This window comes from Papio anubis, chromosome 7, assembly GCF_008728515.1.
Source record: "Papio anubis isolate 15944 chromosome 7, Panubis1.0, whole genome shotgun sequence".
NCBI lineage: Eukaryota > Metazoa > Chordata > Mammalia > Primates > Cercopithecidae > Papio > Papio anubis.
In genome coordinates this window covers 121,648,144-121,661,952 of record NC_044982.1, presented here as the reverse complement: position 1 = coordinate 121,661,952, position 13,809 = coordinate 121,648,144, and the positions used below count along the sequence as shown (strand labels likewise).

The 13,809-nt window shown below is 39.5% G+C and overlaps 1 protein-coding gene across 1 annotated transcript; it reads left to right on the top strand.

The window, feature by feature from the left end:
* The first annotated feature begins 1,706 nt into the window (after positions 1-1,706).
* C7H15orf61 (chromosome 7 C15orf61 homolog) lies at positions 1,707-7,262 on the top strand. The gene is made up of 2 exons (XM_003901102.5): positions 1,707-2,223; positions 7,021-7,262. Exons 1-2 carry the CDS (start codon positions 1,878-1,880, stop codon positions 7,146-7,148), a joined length of 474 nt encoding a protein of 157 aa, XP_003901151.1. The 5' UTR covers positions 1,707-1,877; the 3' UTR covers positions 7,149-7,262.
* The last annotated feature ends 6,547 nt before the right edge of the window (positions 7,263-13,809 follow it).

The window sequence follows — 13,809 nt, the reverse complement described above, 5'->3', positions numbered from 1 at the left end:
AGATGATCCACTGGCCTTGGCTTCCTAGAGTGCTGGGATTACAGGTGTGAGCCACCACGCCCAGTCTAAAGCATAAGTTTTAACCAATTTTATGTGTTGAGGATCTTCTTCAACAGATTTTGTTTGAAAAAGGACTCCACTGTTTTTTAAAATTTAATTTGGTCAGGTGCAAAGGCTCACACCTGTAATTCCACCACTTTGGGAGGCCGAGGTGGGGGGATCACTTGTGCCCAAGTGTTCAAGACCAGCCTGGGAACATGGCAAAATTCCACCTCTACAAAAAATACCAAAAACAGTGGCCGAGTGTAGGTGGCACACACCTGTAGTCCCAGCTACTTGGGAGGCTGAGAGGAGGAGGATCGATTGAGCCCAGGAGGAGGAATTTGCAGTGAGCCGAAATCAAGCCACTGTACTTCAGCCTGGGTAACAGTGAGATCCTTTCAAAAAAAAAAAAAAAAAAAATTCTATAAAGTCCAAGTTCTATAAGGTAAAGTTCAAGTTCAAATTCTGTAAGGTAAAGTTCAAGATTCGGCATATGTTGGTGGGTGCTCAATCAATGTTCAATAAAAACTGGGGAATAGGCCAGGTGCAGTGGTTCACGCCTGTAATCCCAGCACTTTGGGAGGCTGAGGCAGGTGGATCATGAGGTCAGGAGTTCGAGACCAGCCTGGCCAACATGGTGAAACTGCGTCTCTATTAAAAATACAAAAAGTAGCAGGGTAGGGTGGTGCACGCCTGTAATCCCAGCTACTCAAGAGGCTGAGGCAGGAGAATCACTTGAACCTGGGAAGCAGAGGTTGCAGTGAGCCAAGATAGCGCCATTGCACTCCAGCCTGGGCAATAGAGTGAGACTCCGTCTCAAAAAAACAAAACAAAACAAAAAACTGGGAAATATAAAATTTCGCCATACTATCCTACATCCCCCTTGAGTTTTTAGCAACGATAGTAATTGTTATATGATGCTTAATGCGTAATTACTGTACCTCATTTACATAAGGTGGTTTCAGACACATCATCTTGTTTATGTATGGCCTTTCCAAACAAAATGAGCTCAGGACAAAAGAGGAAATGCTTTTTTAAAAGTAGGTGTGTCTGTAAGTTATTGCCTCAAGAGGCCGCAAAGTTTGAGCAAAGGTTTTCCCAAAGTAATGGATTGATAATGGGTGACTGAGGACCACAAAGGTCGGTAAGACGCTCCTGGTCCGTCTACCAGGTTCTTAGAGGGAGGTGGCCTTGTGTGTTCGGACGCTGCACCGAGACACGTGAGGTTTTTAAATAAACTTTTGATTTTGAAATCTCTGGGACTAATTTTAAACAGTGAACCCGACAGCGAGGACCTACACACAAAAGTGCTCCTGGCCTTACCAAACAACGCAGACCTGGGATCTCGGCTGCCTACTCACTTCCCTGAGGACGCCTCGTCGTGTTTCAACGACACCCAAGAGTTTCCCTGAAGCCCAGGGCGTGGGAGGGAGACCTGGGTTTGAGTTCTGCCCCTTGCGGAGGTGGTTAAGTTACTGAATTGTTTTACACCTAAATTTTCCTCAGACCCAAATTGATGAGACCTGCCCGAATCCCTCCTCCGCCCCAGAGTCACTAATGACGGCGCGAGGTCATACCAGGCCACTCAAAACCAGCCCCTTGACGCAGGTGTCTCTCCGCCTCCCGCAGGTCCCGCCTTGCGCAGGTCACGCCTCCTGTCCCCCGGACTCCACCCCCAGCGGGAGGCCTCAGGACCGCTGTGCGCACGCGCCGCCGCACCCCGGGGGCTTTCGGGCACCCGCGCGGCGCCCGTTGGCCTTCCCGCCGCTCGCCCGGGGGCGCGCTTGTGCGCCGGCGGCTGCGGACACCAGCCTGCGTCCTCGGCGCGGCGGGCCATGGAGGCCCTGCGGATGGCCCACGAAGTCGCGCTCCGCCTGCTGCTGTGCAGGCCGTGGGCCTCGCGCGCCGCCGCCCGCCCCAAGCCCAGCGCCTCCGAGGTGCTGACGCGGCACCTGCTGCAGCGGCGCCTGCCGCACTGGACCTCCTTCTGCGTGCCCTACAGCGCCGTCCGCAACGACCAGTTCGGCCTCTCTCACTTCAACTGGCCGGTGCAGGGCGCCAACTACCATGTCCTGCGCACGGGCTGCTTCCCCTTCATCAAGTACCACTGCTCCAAGGCGCCCTGGCAGGACCTGGCCCGGCAGAACCGCTTCTTCACGGCGCTCAAGGTCGTCAACCTCGGTGAGTGGCGACTGCCGCGACCACGCGGTGAAGCCCGCCCCGCCGGGACGGCCCCGCAGCGGCCGAGCACTTGACGAACACTCGCGGGCAGGTGGAGTCCCGCCGGGGTCGGCTCTGCCTGCCGGCGCTGGCTTCGCCTTGGGTCCTTTGTAGTCCTCGCCCAGGGGTCCCCAGCTTGCCGAGCTCCTGGCTCCCGAAGCCGTTCACCTGCTGCAGGCGCATCCTCGAGCCTAGGGAGGAGCAGGCCGCCCTCCTGTCCTGCCCAAGTTAACCAGGGACGACCTCTGTCTGGGCACTAAGCCAGGGGGCGTCAGGAAACGCCCCCTGGAAAGTGGCTCCGAAGTTGACACCCGTTTTACTGCATGGCAGGACTCATTCCCGTGAACATCACTTTGCGGCTGCATTATGTTGCAAGAACTGGAACTACTCTTTCAGTTTCTTTGTTTTCTTTATATGAATTCAAAGTTTGTTTTACTAAAAGCACCAAAGGTTTTCACCAGACATAACGCTTCCTGAGGTACTAGGCCTAAAATATTTTTAAAGGTCTTTAGTATTTGTATGTTTTCATGGAGATGCCCTGAGGGTGTTTACTGTCACTAGGTGTATATTTTCTTTTGGTTTAATGACAGAAGAGGTACGAACATGGAAATAGGTCAGGGGAAAACAGAAGGCCTCAGGATGTTTTGAACTTACTAATAGCTGGTATAAAATCAATCTAGATTTCAGTGATTCAAAATCTAGCCATGGAGCTGAATAAAACATGTTACCCAGCCAGGTTTTAAAAGCCAGAATTAAACTATGCCCTGCGCAGCCGTGCTAGTAATACTATTACATAATCTGATCGTCCATTAAGGTTAAAAGTGGTCTGTGTATTTTTGCTTATAATAACATATATGTCAGTCATGGACTTTTTGAGCCGTTACTCCACTGGACTGTCCTGTAAGGAGAAAATTATTTAGCAAAGTGTTATCCTTTAAAAATGCCTCTTATTATTTGACTGATGGACTGTATAGAGCATGCCCACTACATTGGAGGTTGGTTGAAGTTGAAGGGTGAGGTGACTTCGGAAATTCAATTCGAAATTATTTGGAAAGACTGGAGTGTTAACTAGATTCGAGAAGTATAAGTTTATTTTAGCATTTTCATAAGCAAGAAATCATTCTTCCCTAAAGAATAATAGGGAAAGCATAACGGGAGGGTTATAGGTAAACCATGAGCCAAATGCCTTCTTTTCCTTTAAAGTCACATTTTTAGTGTTAACATTTTGTTTAAGATCACCTTAATGATTAGGGGCCTCTCTTTTAGATATAGATATTAAGACATCCAAAAAAATGGATACTCAGAACATTCCACACATAGAAAAGTAAAACCTTTTAAAGTTGAAAGAAACAACAGTTGTAGTGTGTTTTGTTTTGTTTTTTAATGTGAGAGAGTGATTTAATGGTATGTATGGTCTTTTGGACATTCTAAAAATCCTGGTAAAATGAGAGTAAGAGTTCTAAGTTAAGCAAAAAGGACAACTTTTTGCTCATGCATGCTTTAATACAAATTGGGATATACTGATAAAGGAAATTTAAAAATATTTTCAAGTGGTGAACACATCTGGTAACATTTATTTTTAATTTTTGTCTGAAGGTAGAGGGGATGTGAATTAGATAATAGAGTCCTTTCCTATTCTGTGATGTACAGTCGTCTCTCTGGATGATCAAGTACATACCCTATTAATATTATACTTAGGATTTTGTTCCTCTTCTTTCCTTCCAAATTAGTAATTACTAGAGTAATTCATTTTTCCATTTTGTAAATAATAAAGATTTCTGTTTACCCATTTGCTCCTTTTCTCCTCCGTCTTCCCTTCATTGGAAGCTGACATTTTACTGATGGTTTACCAGTCTAGGTATCCTGCTGAGAGGTAGATTGAGATTTAAGAAAAGCAACTTACCATTGGAATGAATGGGATTTACTGAGGAATTCTAATTTTTTAAAGTACTTAATTTGACAGTGGTTTACCTACTGTTCAACTGACTCAAAGTGAATTATTATGCAAAGAACTGATTTTCAGGTTCTTTTGATGTTATATGTTTCAGATATAAATTTAATTTTTCAGAAAAAATTGAATTTTCCATAGAATCTTACAGACTTTAAAGCATACAAAGAAGATTATGCTACAAAGAAGATTTTGTAATATATAAGTTATATAGGTGGCAAACCTTCCCATTTTGAGTATTAGTCTGATTGCATTAAATAGACAGCAAAGGGAAAAAATACAGAATTTCTGACTCAGATCATAACTCCATCTCCTGTCAAACAGCATTACTGCTAATGGTTCCTGGTTATTTTTTAATAAGATATAATATAGTTATTAAGCTAGTAATCTTAATAAAAATCAGCCCTTGATTTTAGCTGAAAAGATATTGACTGTTTTTTTCTGTATTTATGATTTTTCAAAAGTATGAATTTTTAAAATCAATATGTTAACTGATAACTGTGATAAATATTGTAAAACAAAATTGTCAGTGTCACCAGGTATTCCTTACATTTATATACTTAGTCTTGGTTTAAGAGGCCTATTTTATATATTTTAGTCTCAGTATGCTTAGAAAATTAGTAATTGCTTCTAGAGCCTATTTTTTTCTTCCTCATTCCATTGATTTTCAGCTTTTGAAGTTGTGATATTGCATTTTAAATTCATTTTTTATTTCAACTACTCCCTCTACTTCTCTCTCATTTCTGCCTAGCTTGTTCGTATTCTTCTTTTTCCACCTCCCACCCCTGTGCCACTTGCCTTTTTTTTTTCTTTGTGGTTAAATGATTTATAAGTAGCTTTATTATTCTAGTTTTTTGTGGATTTTTTTTATGACATTCCCTTGAGGTATTTAGAGATTCTTTTGGACATTATCAGGGCAAAGAAGGTGATACACTAAGGTTTCATAGGAGTTCCAGGGAACCCTGTGATGGTGACAAACTGTGACCCAGTATATTCCTAAAAATAGAGAGATTCTAGCCTGAATGGGCATTTTTTTCCTCTTCTCCTCATTACCAGCTAGTGATGTGATGCTTCTCCTGATTAATCTCTGGTATCACAGTGACTGGAATGCAGCTTCAGGGAGAAGCACAAAGTAGTTCAACAAACACACTCAGAAAGAGCTTAACACAGCAAATATATTCTTGCAGAAAAATAAGACAAAAATTTAGCAATATGATTAGTCCAGAGCATGTGTTGCTTTTTTTCTTTTTTTTTTTTTTTTTGAGTCGAGTCTCTCTTTGTCGCCAGGCTGAAATGCAGTGGTGTGATCTCGGCTCACTGCAACCTCTGCCTCCTGGGTTCAAGCAATTCTCCTGCCTCAGCCTCCTGAGTAGCTAGGATTACAGGCATGCACCACTACGCCCAGCTAATTTTGTATTTTTAGTATAGACGGGGTTTCTCCATCTTGGTCAGGCTGGTCTCGAACTCCCAACCTCAGGTGATCTGCCTGCTTTGGCCTCCCAAAGTGCTGGGATTACAGGCATGAGCCACAGTGCCCGGCCGCTTTCTTTATTACTAGAAAGTAAGTGATTTTCCAAATGTACAGCTATCCTTTTAAAGTATCACTTTCTGCCCATTTCCCTCAAAAGAGCATAAAATTAATGCTTGTCCAGAGCATACTATTTGTTATTGATTCATGTGCCTATGGTTTTATCACATTTTTAATATGTTAGTAGTCATTGATTTTAAATAAGTACCTTTAAAAAGATAGGAATTGTGAAAGTTTGTTTTGTGTCCAACAGTCTTATATGCAAGTGAGTGCTTAATGCATACCTCTGGATAGTGTGTTTAGTTTTGTATATCACAAATGGCAACTAATCTCAAAGCAGCAAAATCTTATCAATTCCAAAGAAGAAACACATGTTGGAGTCTACTGTATATCGATTTCAAATTGGCTGAAACAAGGTTGTTTTCAGATCAACTGAAAAAATGCTGAATAATAGTTTTTTTCTCATGCCTATTGTACTGAAATCTTACTTGGAGTTAGATTTTGCCTTAGATTTTAAAGACAGCTCTTTGACCCAGCTTCTTTTAAGTTGCACAAAAATTACTTCAGCCATTAGTGTTACTACTAACTTAAAGAACAGTAATGTTGGCCGGGTGCGGTGGCTCACACCTGTAATCCCAGCACTTTCAGAGGCCTAGGCAGGGGGATCACAAGGTCAAGAGATCGAGACCATCCTGGCCAACATGGTGAAACCCCATCTCTACTAAAAAAGTACAAAATTATCTGAGCATGGTGGCGCGTGCCTGTAGTCCCAGCTACTCAGGAGGCTGAGGCAGAAGAATCGCTTGAACCCAGGAGGTGGAGGTGGCAGTGAGCCGAGATAACACCACTGCACTCTAGCCTGGCAACAGAGTGAGACTCCATCTCAAAAACCCAGTAGTGTTAACCTAGTAATTTTAGCTCAAGGCTAATAATCAGGAGTATCTACAACTAAATTAATGAGTATTCTTCTCCATTTTCTTATTTATGAAAAGAATATAGAATTACTTCATGATTATTCAAGGGTAATGAATTTATGAAGTACTTGAATTAACATTTATACCCACCTTGTCTATAGTATGAAAACCTCTGGACTCACATAATTGCCATCATGTTCCACATTGATGAAATTGAGCCCTTAGATAATCATAGAGTCAATGTTGAGTAGTATTTTTATATTTTACCACATTGTAATTTGTTAACATTGCTGAAGAGTGTTATATGTGATTAGTAACTTGCATGATTAATAAGCATTGATGTTTATACATATTCATTTGTTTTCTAGGTATTCCAACTTTATTATATGGACTTGGCTCCTGGTTATTTGCCAGAGTCACAGAGACTGTACATACCAGTTATGGACCCATAACAGTTTATTTTCTCAATAAAGAAGATGAAGGTGCCATGTATTGAAAGTGTGCATCGAAGAACATAAATATCAGTGGATTTTCTCTGTGTATATGTGCAGTATTTATTTTTGATCCTTTAAAATAAAACTTTTGCAAATACTTTTTTCTTTCTACAGTATCTGCTTCTTTAAGATGAATCATTGCCCTCAAGAGGTGAAGCTTTTTGTACACTGTTATATATTACGTACTCTGTTTAGCTGATGGGAACTACAAACACATGAAGCTTCACACCATTTTTTCCCTAGAACTAGGTTAACCTACAGATAAAAAATGATTACAATGTAATAGATTCTATAATTAGGTATTAACAATTTAAATCAACTCTGAAGAAAAAATAGAGATGCCCACACAAAAGAGGAGGGGGGAAAATATTTTATATAACAATGGAAAAAGAAGTAGAAGACATGAGAATGTATGATGGAAATATTATCATTGGCAAATCGAAAATTAATGAGAATCTAATTGTAATCTCAAGACTAAGCCATTGAGCTGCCAGGATTGTAAATAGAAATGTTTTAAAGGCCTTGTGCCATTTACCTGGAGGAGGGTTTGGAGTGTAATGTTGAAACTTCTTGTTGCTTAAAGAGTCCAAAACCATATCGTTTTTAAAATGTAATAATAAGTGGTTAATATAAGTGTAGCAAGGTGAATGAAATTCAGACTTATTAAAAGTTAAAATAGCTTTCCTATAAAGCTGCCAGAACAATTAAGGTCTTCTAGAAAGATGCAGAAAAATAAATTTAGTAACTGTTTATAAAAGCAATTAACTGAAATGGTATATATCCATAGACTTATTGGCAATAGGGAGTGGGCTGAAATTTTAAAGACCTAATGGCACTTTTGCATTTGAATTTTATTAATTGCATTTTTGAAAGCCAAGTCATTTAAAAAATTTATCCTTGGGGTAGTCACAACATACCCAGATGAATGGTAAATTTCAGAAATTTGGAGTAATTTAGGGAGAACTAAGTAGAACTATTTAATTTCTAAACCAATGGGTGTTTAAGATTTATGATCTCTCCCATAATTACAAACATACATTATATATCATTTTATGTTAATGTGTTGCTGATACTCTGCAACACTTACACATTTTTGTAGCAAAACATTTAATAAAATTCAACATTTGGATGCTTACTCCTGTCAAGTCAGTAGAGAAAGTGAGTGGAAGTGACTGAGGTGAAGGCACCAGAATAATGAAGTAATACAAACCAGCTTCGTTAAAGGTAGTCATTTTAAATGATCTACAGAGAGTGAACTGTTCTGCAAATATATGTAGTGTTCACTTGTCTAAAAGCAATTCTAAGTAACAGTTTAATCAAAGAAGTATTTACACCAATATATTTAGTCCAGAAGAATATACTTGACACTAGTTAAATGAATGGCTTACACAAAGGAGATAGTGTTACATTAAGCTTCATTAATAATAAAACAACTGACTATTAGCATTTTGCAGGGAAGGCTAGAACTGATTTCCTCTGTAATGGGCAAAGTTAAATAACTATAGCTCATAAGTTTTAAGTCAAATACTGCTCATTCATTGCTGCTGGTCTTGTCAATACTGGCTGTAAAGGTTTGGTCCCAACACAAGGCTGATAAAATGGTTTTTAATTACCAGACTATGAATACAGCTTTTCAGTAGAGTTGCACCTCTTTTCACACTGGCCTGTTTGATTTCTGATAATTTGTACTGCTGACTCTGCTTACCTGTTTTTCAATAGCTATAGTCAGTGTGACTTCTTGTCCATATGTGATAGGTAAGTCTCCTTGGAGAACATCTTTGACAAACTACCCTATTGATCTCTGTAATTCTCTGCTGCTTGCAGCATTAAATAGGGCCTTGATTTCTTGTCTGATGTGCTCACTATAACAATTAAGCAAATGTAATATTTTCTTGTATTACATGAAAATCAATAGACCTCTTGCTCTTATGGAGTTGATCATGGTGAAGGATGAACTCAACAATGGGTAAAGGCGTGGTTTAAAAATTTAAATATCATTCATTGGATTTATTAAGTCTTGTAAACTTTTAGTCCGAAAACAGTACTTCCCATTGAACAGCAATGGTTTAAGTTTTTTCTTTAAAGCTGCATATTATACCAAAGTATTATGGCCTAAAAGGGAGAAAGTATAAACGTGTAAGTCAGGAGACTAAGTCTATTTTTAGTATCAGTGCTGTCTTTTTGACCTCAGGCTAATAACTCTCCTCCTTTGTGTCTTAGTTTTTCCACTTGCAATCTGAGAAGAATGAAAGAAGAGACTTTTCTACCCGAAAATGTGCATCAGTTTTACTTTTGTCTCTGCAAAAGCTCTGTTTTTATAATCCACATTCTTCTGCTCCATATATTTACATTTATACTTAAAGGACTTCATTAATTAAAACATTTCAAAAACAAGGTGATGGAGAGAGAAGGAGAGGTGCGCTGAAGGCACATGCCCACTAACCCTGAAGTGCCATGTGGGGAGCTGAACAGGCCCTGCTCTTCTGCATATGAGTAGTTTCCTTAATTGGTGAAACCACTGATTTAGCTTTTCTGTCATATTTCTTTGATAGGATTTTTATCTTTAAAATAATCCAACCAAAACTGTTTTAATAAAGGTGTACTTTTAGTATAAAACCTTGCATCTCTTCTATTGTTATTTCTATACAAATGAATGATCATGTATTGGAATAAATTTCTAGGCAAAATTCTCAGTTCCTGTGTAAGGTTTGAGCCACTATAAAGATTCAGTAACCTATTTGGGAGCATAGGAGAGGCTGCTAATACAAAAATCTCTATTTTCTTAGTGCTGATGTCCTAAAATGCCAAATTGTACAATCAGTTATAGTTTACCACACATTTTGGGGCATTAATATTTTTCTAACGTTGACTTCTGTAAAAATTGAAACTTTTCTTTTTGAGAGGAGTTTTAGTCTTGTCCAAGCTGGAGTGCAGTGGTGCGATCTTGGCTCATTGCAGCCTCCGCCTCCCAGGTCCAAGTGATTCTCCTGTTTCAGCCTCCTGAGTAGCTGGGATTACAGGAATGCACCACCATGCCTGTCTAATTTTGTATTTTCAGTACAGACGGTTTCACCATGTTGGTCAGGCTGGTCTTGAACTACTGATCTCAGGTGATCCGCCCGCCTCGGCCTCCCAAAGTGCTGGGATTACAGGCATGAACCACCGCGCCTGGCTGAAACATTTTTAAGTATTAAAAACCATATGTATTTTTTAAAGTACATTTTACTTCACGTCATTTATATTTATATTCACCCAAAACTGTAAGCACAAAACATCTATAGTTCCTCATGAAATATCTTTTAACTCTGTTAATGATGTTTGAATAAGTGGGATGACATAAAAGGCAAAGATCTTGGTTTCACTTCACTGAAAAGCTAATGCAGACAACAGAAACCTTATCCTAAAACTAGTGGATTAAGTATCTACTGTTTTTCAGCACTTACTATTCAGACAATAATGACATTTGGGGGCATCTTAACCTAACAAGTACTTAGCATTACATCTCACCTGGGTCAACAGTCTAGGGTATCAGAGTTAAATTCTGTTACTGTAAATTAATGGAAAATGTAACTGCACTTTGCTGAAAGATCAATGTCCAATAAAGGCTGCACAATCAAATCTTGTTGCAATGATTGAGGTCTTTAATTGCCTTTCAAAGATAAGGTGGTAATCGACACAGCTTTAACTGATCTTTTTTACTAGTTCAATTACATGTTAATGACTAGTGCCAAGTCAGAATCTTTAACTACTTATACTTATTAAATCTGTTAGTAATGAAAAATTACTTAAGCTACACAATCGATAGAACACAAATCTTAATTACTAGATTTCACTTTCATATCATTTTATGTGCTTGACAAATGTTTCACCAGGGCTTTCCCAACAATAAGAAGTGTTATTAGTATGACCACAGTCCACAGAGTAGTTTTCTAATATAAATTGGAGATCAGATGTGGAATTTTTTTTCTTTTAATGAAAATGTGGCTAAAACAGTTTCCACCAACACAACCTTGGCAATTTAAAAAAAAAAAAAAAAAAGGTGGCCGGGTGCAGTGGCTCACGCCTGTAATCCCAGCACTTTGGGAGGCCGAGGTGGGCAGATCACAAGGTCAAGAGATAGAGACACATCATGGCTAACATGGTGAAACCCTGTCTCTACCAAAAATACAAAAATTAGCCGGGCGCGGTGGCAGGCGCCTGTATTCCCAGCCACTCAAGAGGCTGAGGCAGGAGAATGGCGTGAACCCAGAAGGCGTAGCTTGCAGTGACTGAGATCGCACCACTGCACTCCAGCCTGGGCGACAGAGCAAGACTCTGTCTCACAAAAAAAAAAAAAAAAAAAAAAAAAAGGCAAAACCAAAACCACAATTACTTTTGCACCAACCTATAATACTTCGGAAAAGGATAAAGGCAGATGACAAAAAATAGACAAATACAACCAGGACTTCATCAAAATGTAAAATGTTTGTGCTTCAAAGGTCTCTATCAAGAAAATGAAAGACAACCCACAGAATGGGAGAAAATATGTACAAATCATATATCTGATAAGGGACTTATATCCAGAATACATAAATAACTTTTAAAGCTCACCAACCCAGTTGAAAATTTGATTTGAACACACATTTCTCCAAGAAGATATATAAATGGCTAACAAGCACATGAAAAGATGTTCAACTAATCATTAGGAAAATGCAAAACAAACCCACAACGAGATACCACTTCATATCCACTAGGATGACTGTGATCAAAAAGACAAAAATAAGTGTGGATGAGAATGTGGAGAAATGAAAAACTCATGCATTGCTGGAGGAAATGTAAATTGGTGCAGCTGCTTTGGAAAAGTTTGGCAGTTGCTCAAAATATTAAACACGGAATTACTATATGACCCAGCAATTCTGCTCCTAGGTATATACCCTAGAGAACTGAAAACATATATCCACACAAAAACTTGTACACAATTGTTCATATCAGCATTATTCATACTAGCAAAAAAGTGGAAACAAAAATATTCATTAGTTGATGAACAGGTAACATGTAGCATAGTGACACAACGGAATATTACTCATTCAAAAAAGGGATGAAATACTGATACAAGCTATACCAATGATGAAGCTTAAAATTATTACACTAAGTGAGGCCGAGCAAGGTGGCTCACGCCTGTAATCCCAGCACTTTGGGAGGCTGAGGCGGGCGGATCACAAGGTCAGGAGATCGAAACCATCCTGGCGAACACGGTGAAACCCCGTTTCTACTAAAAATAGAAAAAATTAGCTAGGCGTGGTGGCGGACTACAGGGTTGCAGCTACTCGAGAGGCCGAGGCAGGAGAATGGTGTGAACCCGGGAGGTGGAGGTTGCAGTGAGCCGAGATCGCGCCACTACACTCCAGCCTAGGTGACAGAGCCAGACTTTGTCTCAAAAAAAAAAAAAAAAAAAAAAAAAATTACACTAAGTGAAATCAGCCAGTCGTAAAAGATCTCATATAATTCCATTTATATGAAATGTTCCGAATAGGCAAATCTGTAGAGACGGAAGGTAGATTAGTGGTTGTCTAGGGCTGAAGAGGTTGGGGGGAAATGGGGAGTCACCACTAAGGGGCATGGGGTTTCTTTTGCTGCTGATGAAACTGTTCTAAAATTGATTGGGTTTGGTTGCCCAATTCTGTGACTATATGCAAACCACTGAATTGTACACTTTAAATGAAAGAAGTGTATGGAATTATATCTTAATAAGTCTCTTAAAATTATTAAAGAGAAGAGGACAGGCTGGATGCAGTTGCTCACGCCTGTAATCCCAACACTTTGGGAGGCCGAGGCAGGAGGATCACCCGAGGTCAGGAGTTCAAGACCAGTCTGGCTAACATGGTGAAACCCCATTTCTACTAAAAATACAAAAAATTAGCCAAGCGTGGTGGCGCGTGCCTATAATCTCAGCTACTTGGGAGGCTGAGGCAGGAGAATGGCTTGAACCTGGGAACTGGAGGTTGCAGTGAGCTGAGATCATGCCATTGCACTCCAGCTTGGGTAACAAGAGTGAAACTCTGTCTCAAAAAAAAACAAAAAAAAAAAAAGAAGAGGACAATGCACAATTAGTGTTTAATGGGTACAGAGTTTGGGTTCTGTAATATGATAAACGTTCTGTGGATGGATGGTATTGATGGTTGTAGAATAACATCAATGTACTTACAACCACTGAATGGTACAGTTAATGGGAGGTTGAGGCAGGAGGATTACTTGTGCCCAACAGTTTGAAAGCTGCAGTGTGGCATGATTGTGCCTGTTAACAGCCAATACACTCCAGCCTGGGCAACACAGCAAGACCTTGTCTCTAAAAAGAAAAAAAAAAAAAGGTTAACATGGTAAATATTATATTATGTGTATTTTATCACAATTAAAAACAATTTTTAAAAATTAGTAAAGGATTCAATGTTAGTATGATAAAATATGACTGCATGAGGTTAAAAAATGTTAGAGATTAAAATAGTTAAAGCATGTTGACATCATTTTGTATGTAGCAGTCTTAGAATTTAAAAATTTTTAATTATGAAACCTAGTTTTGATTAAGTAGATGAAATTTCATTTGGGATCATTTTTAGTAACATTATGAAAAGGATACATTTGGTTTGAGATTATTTAAGATAAGACCAACGTAAGGCATGTAAAGTG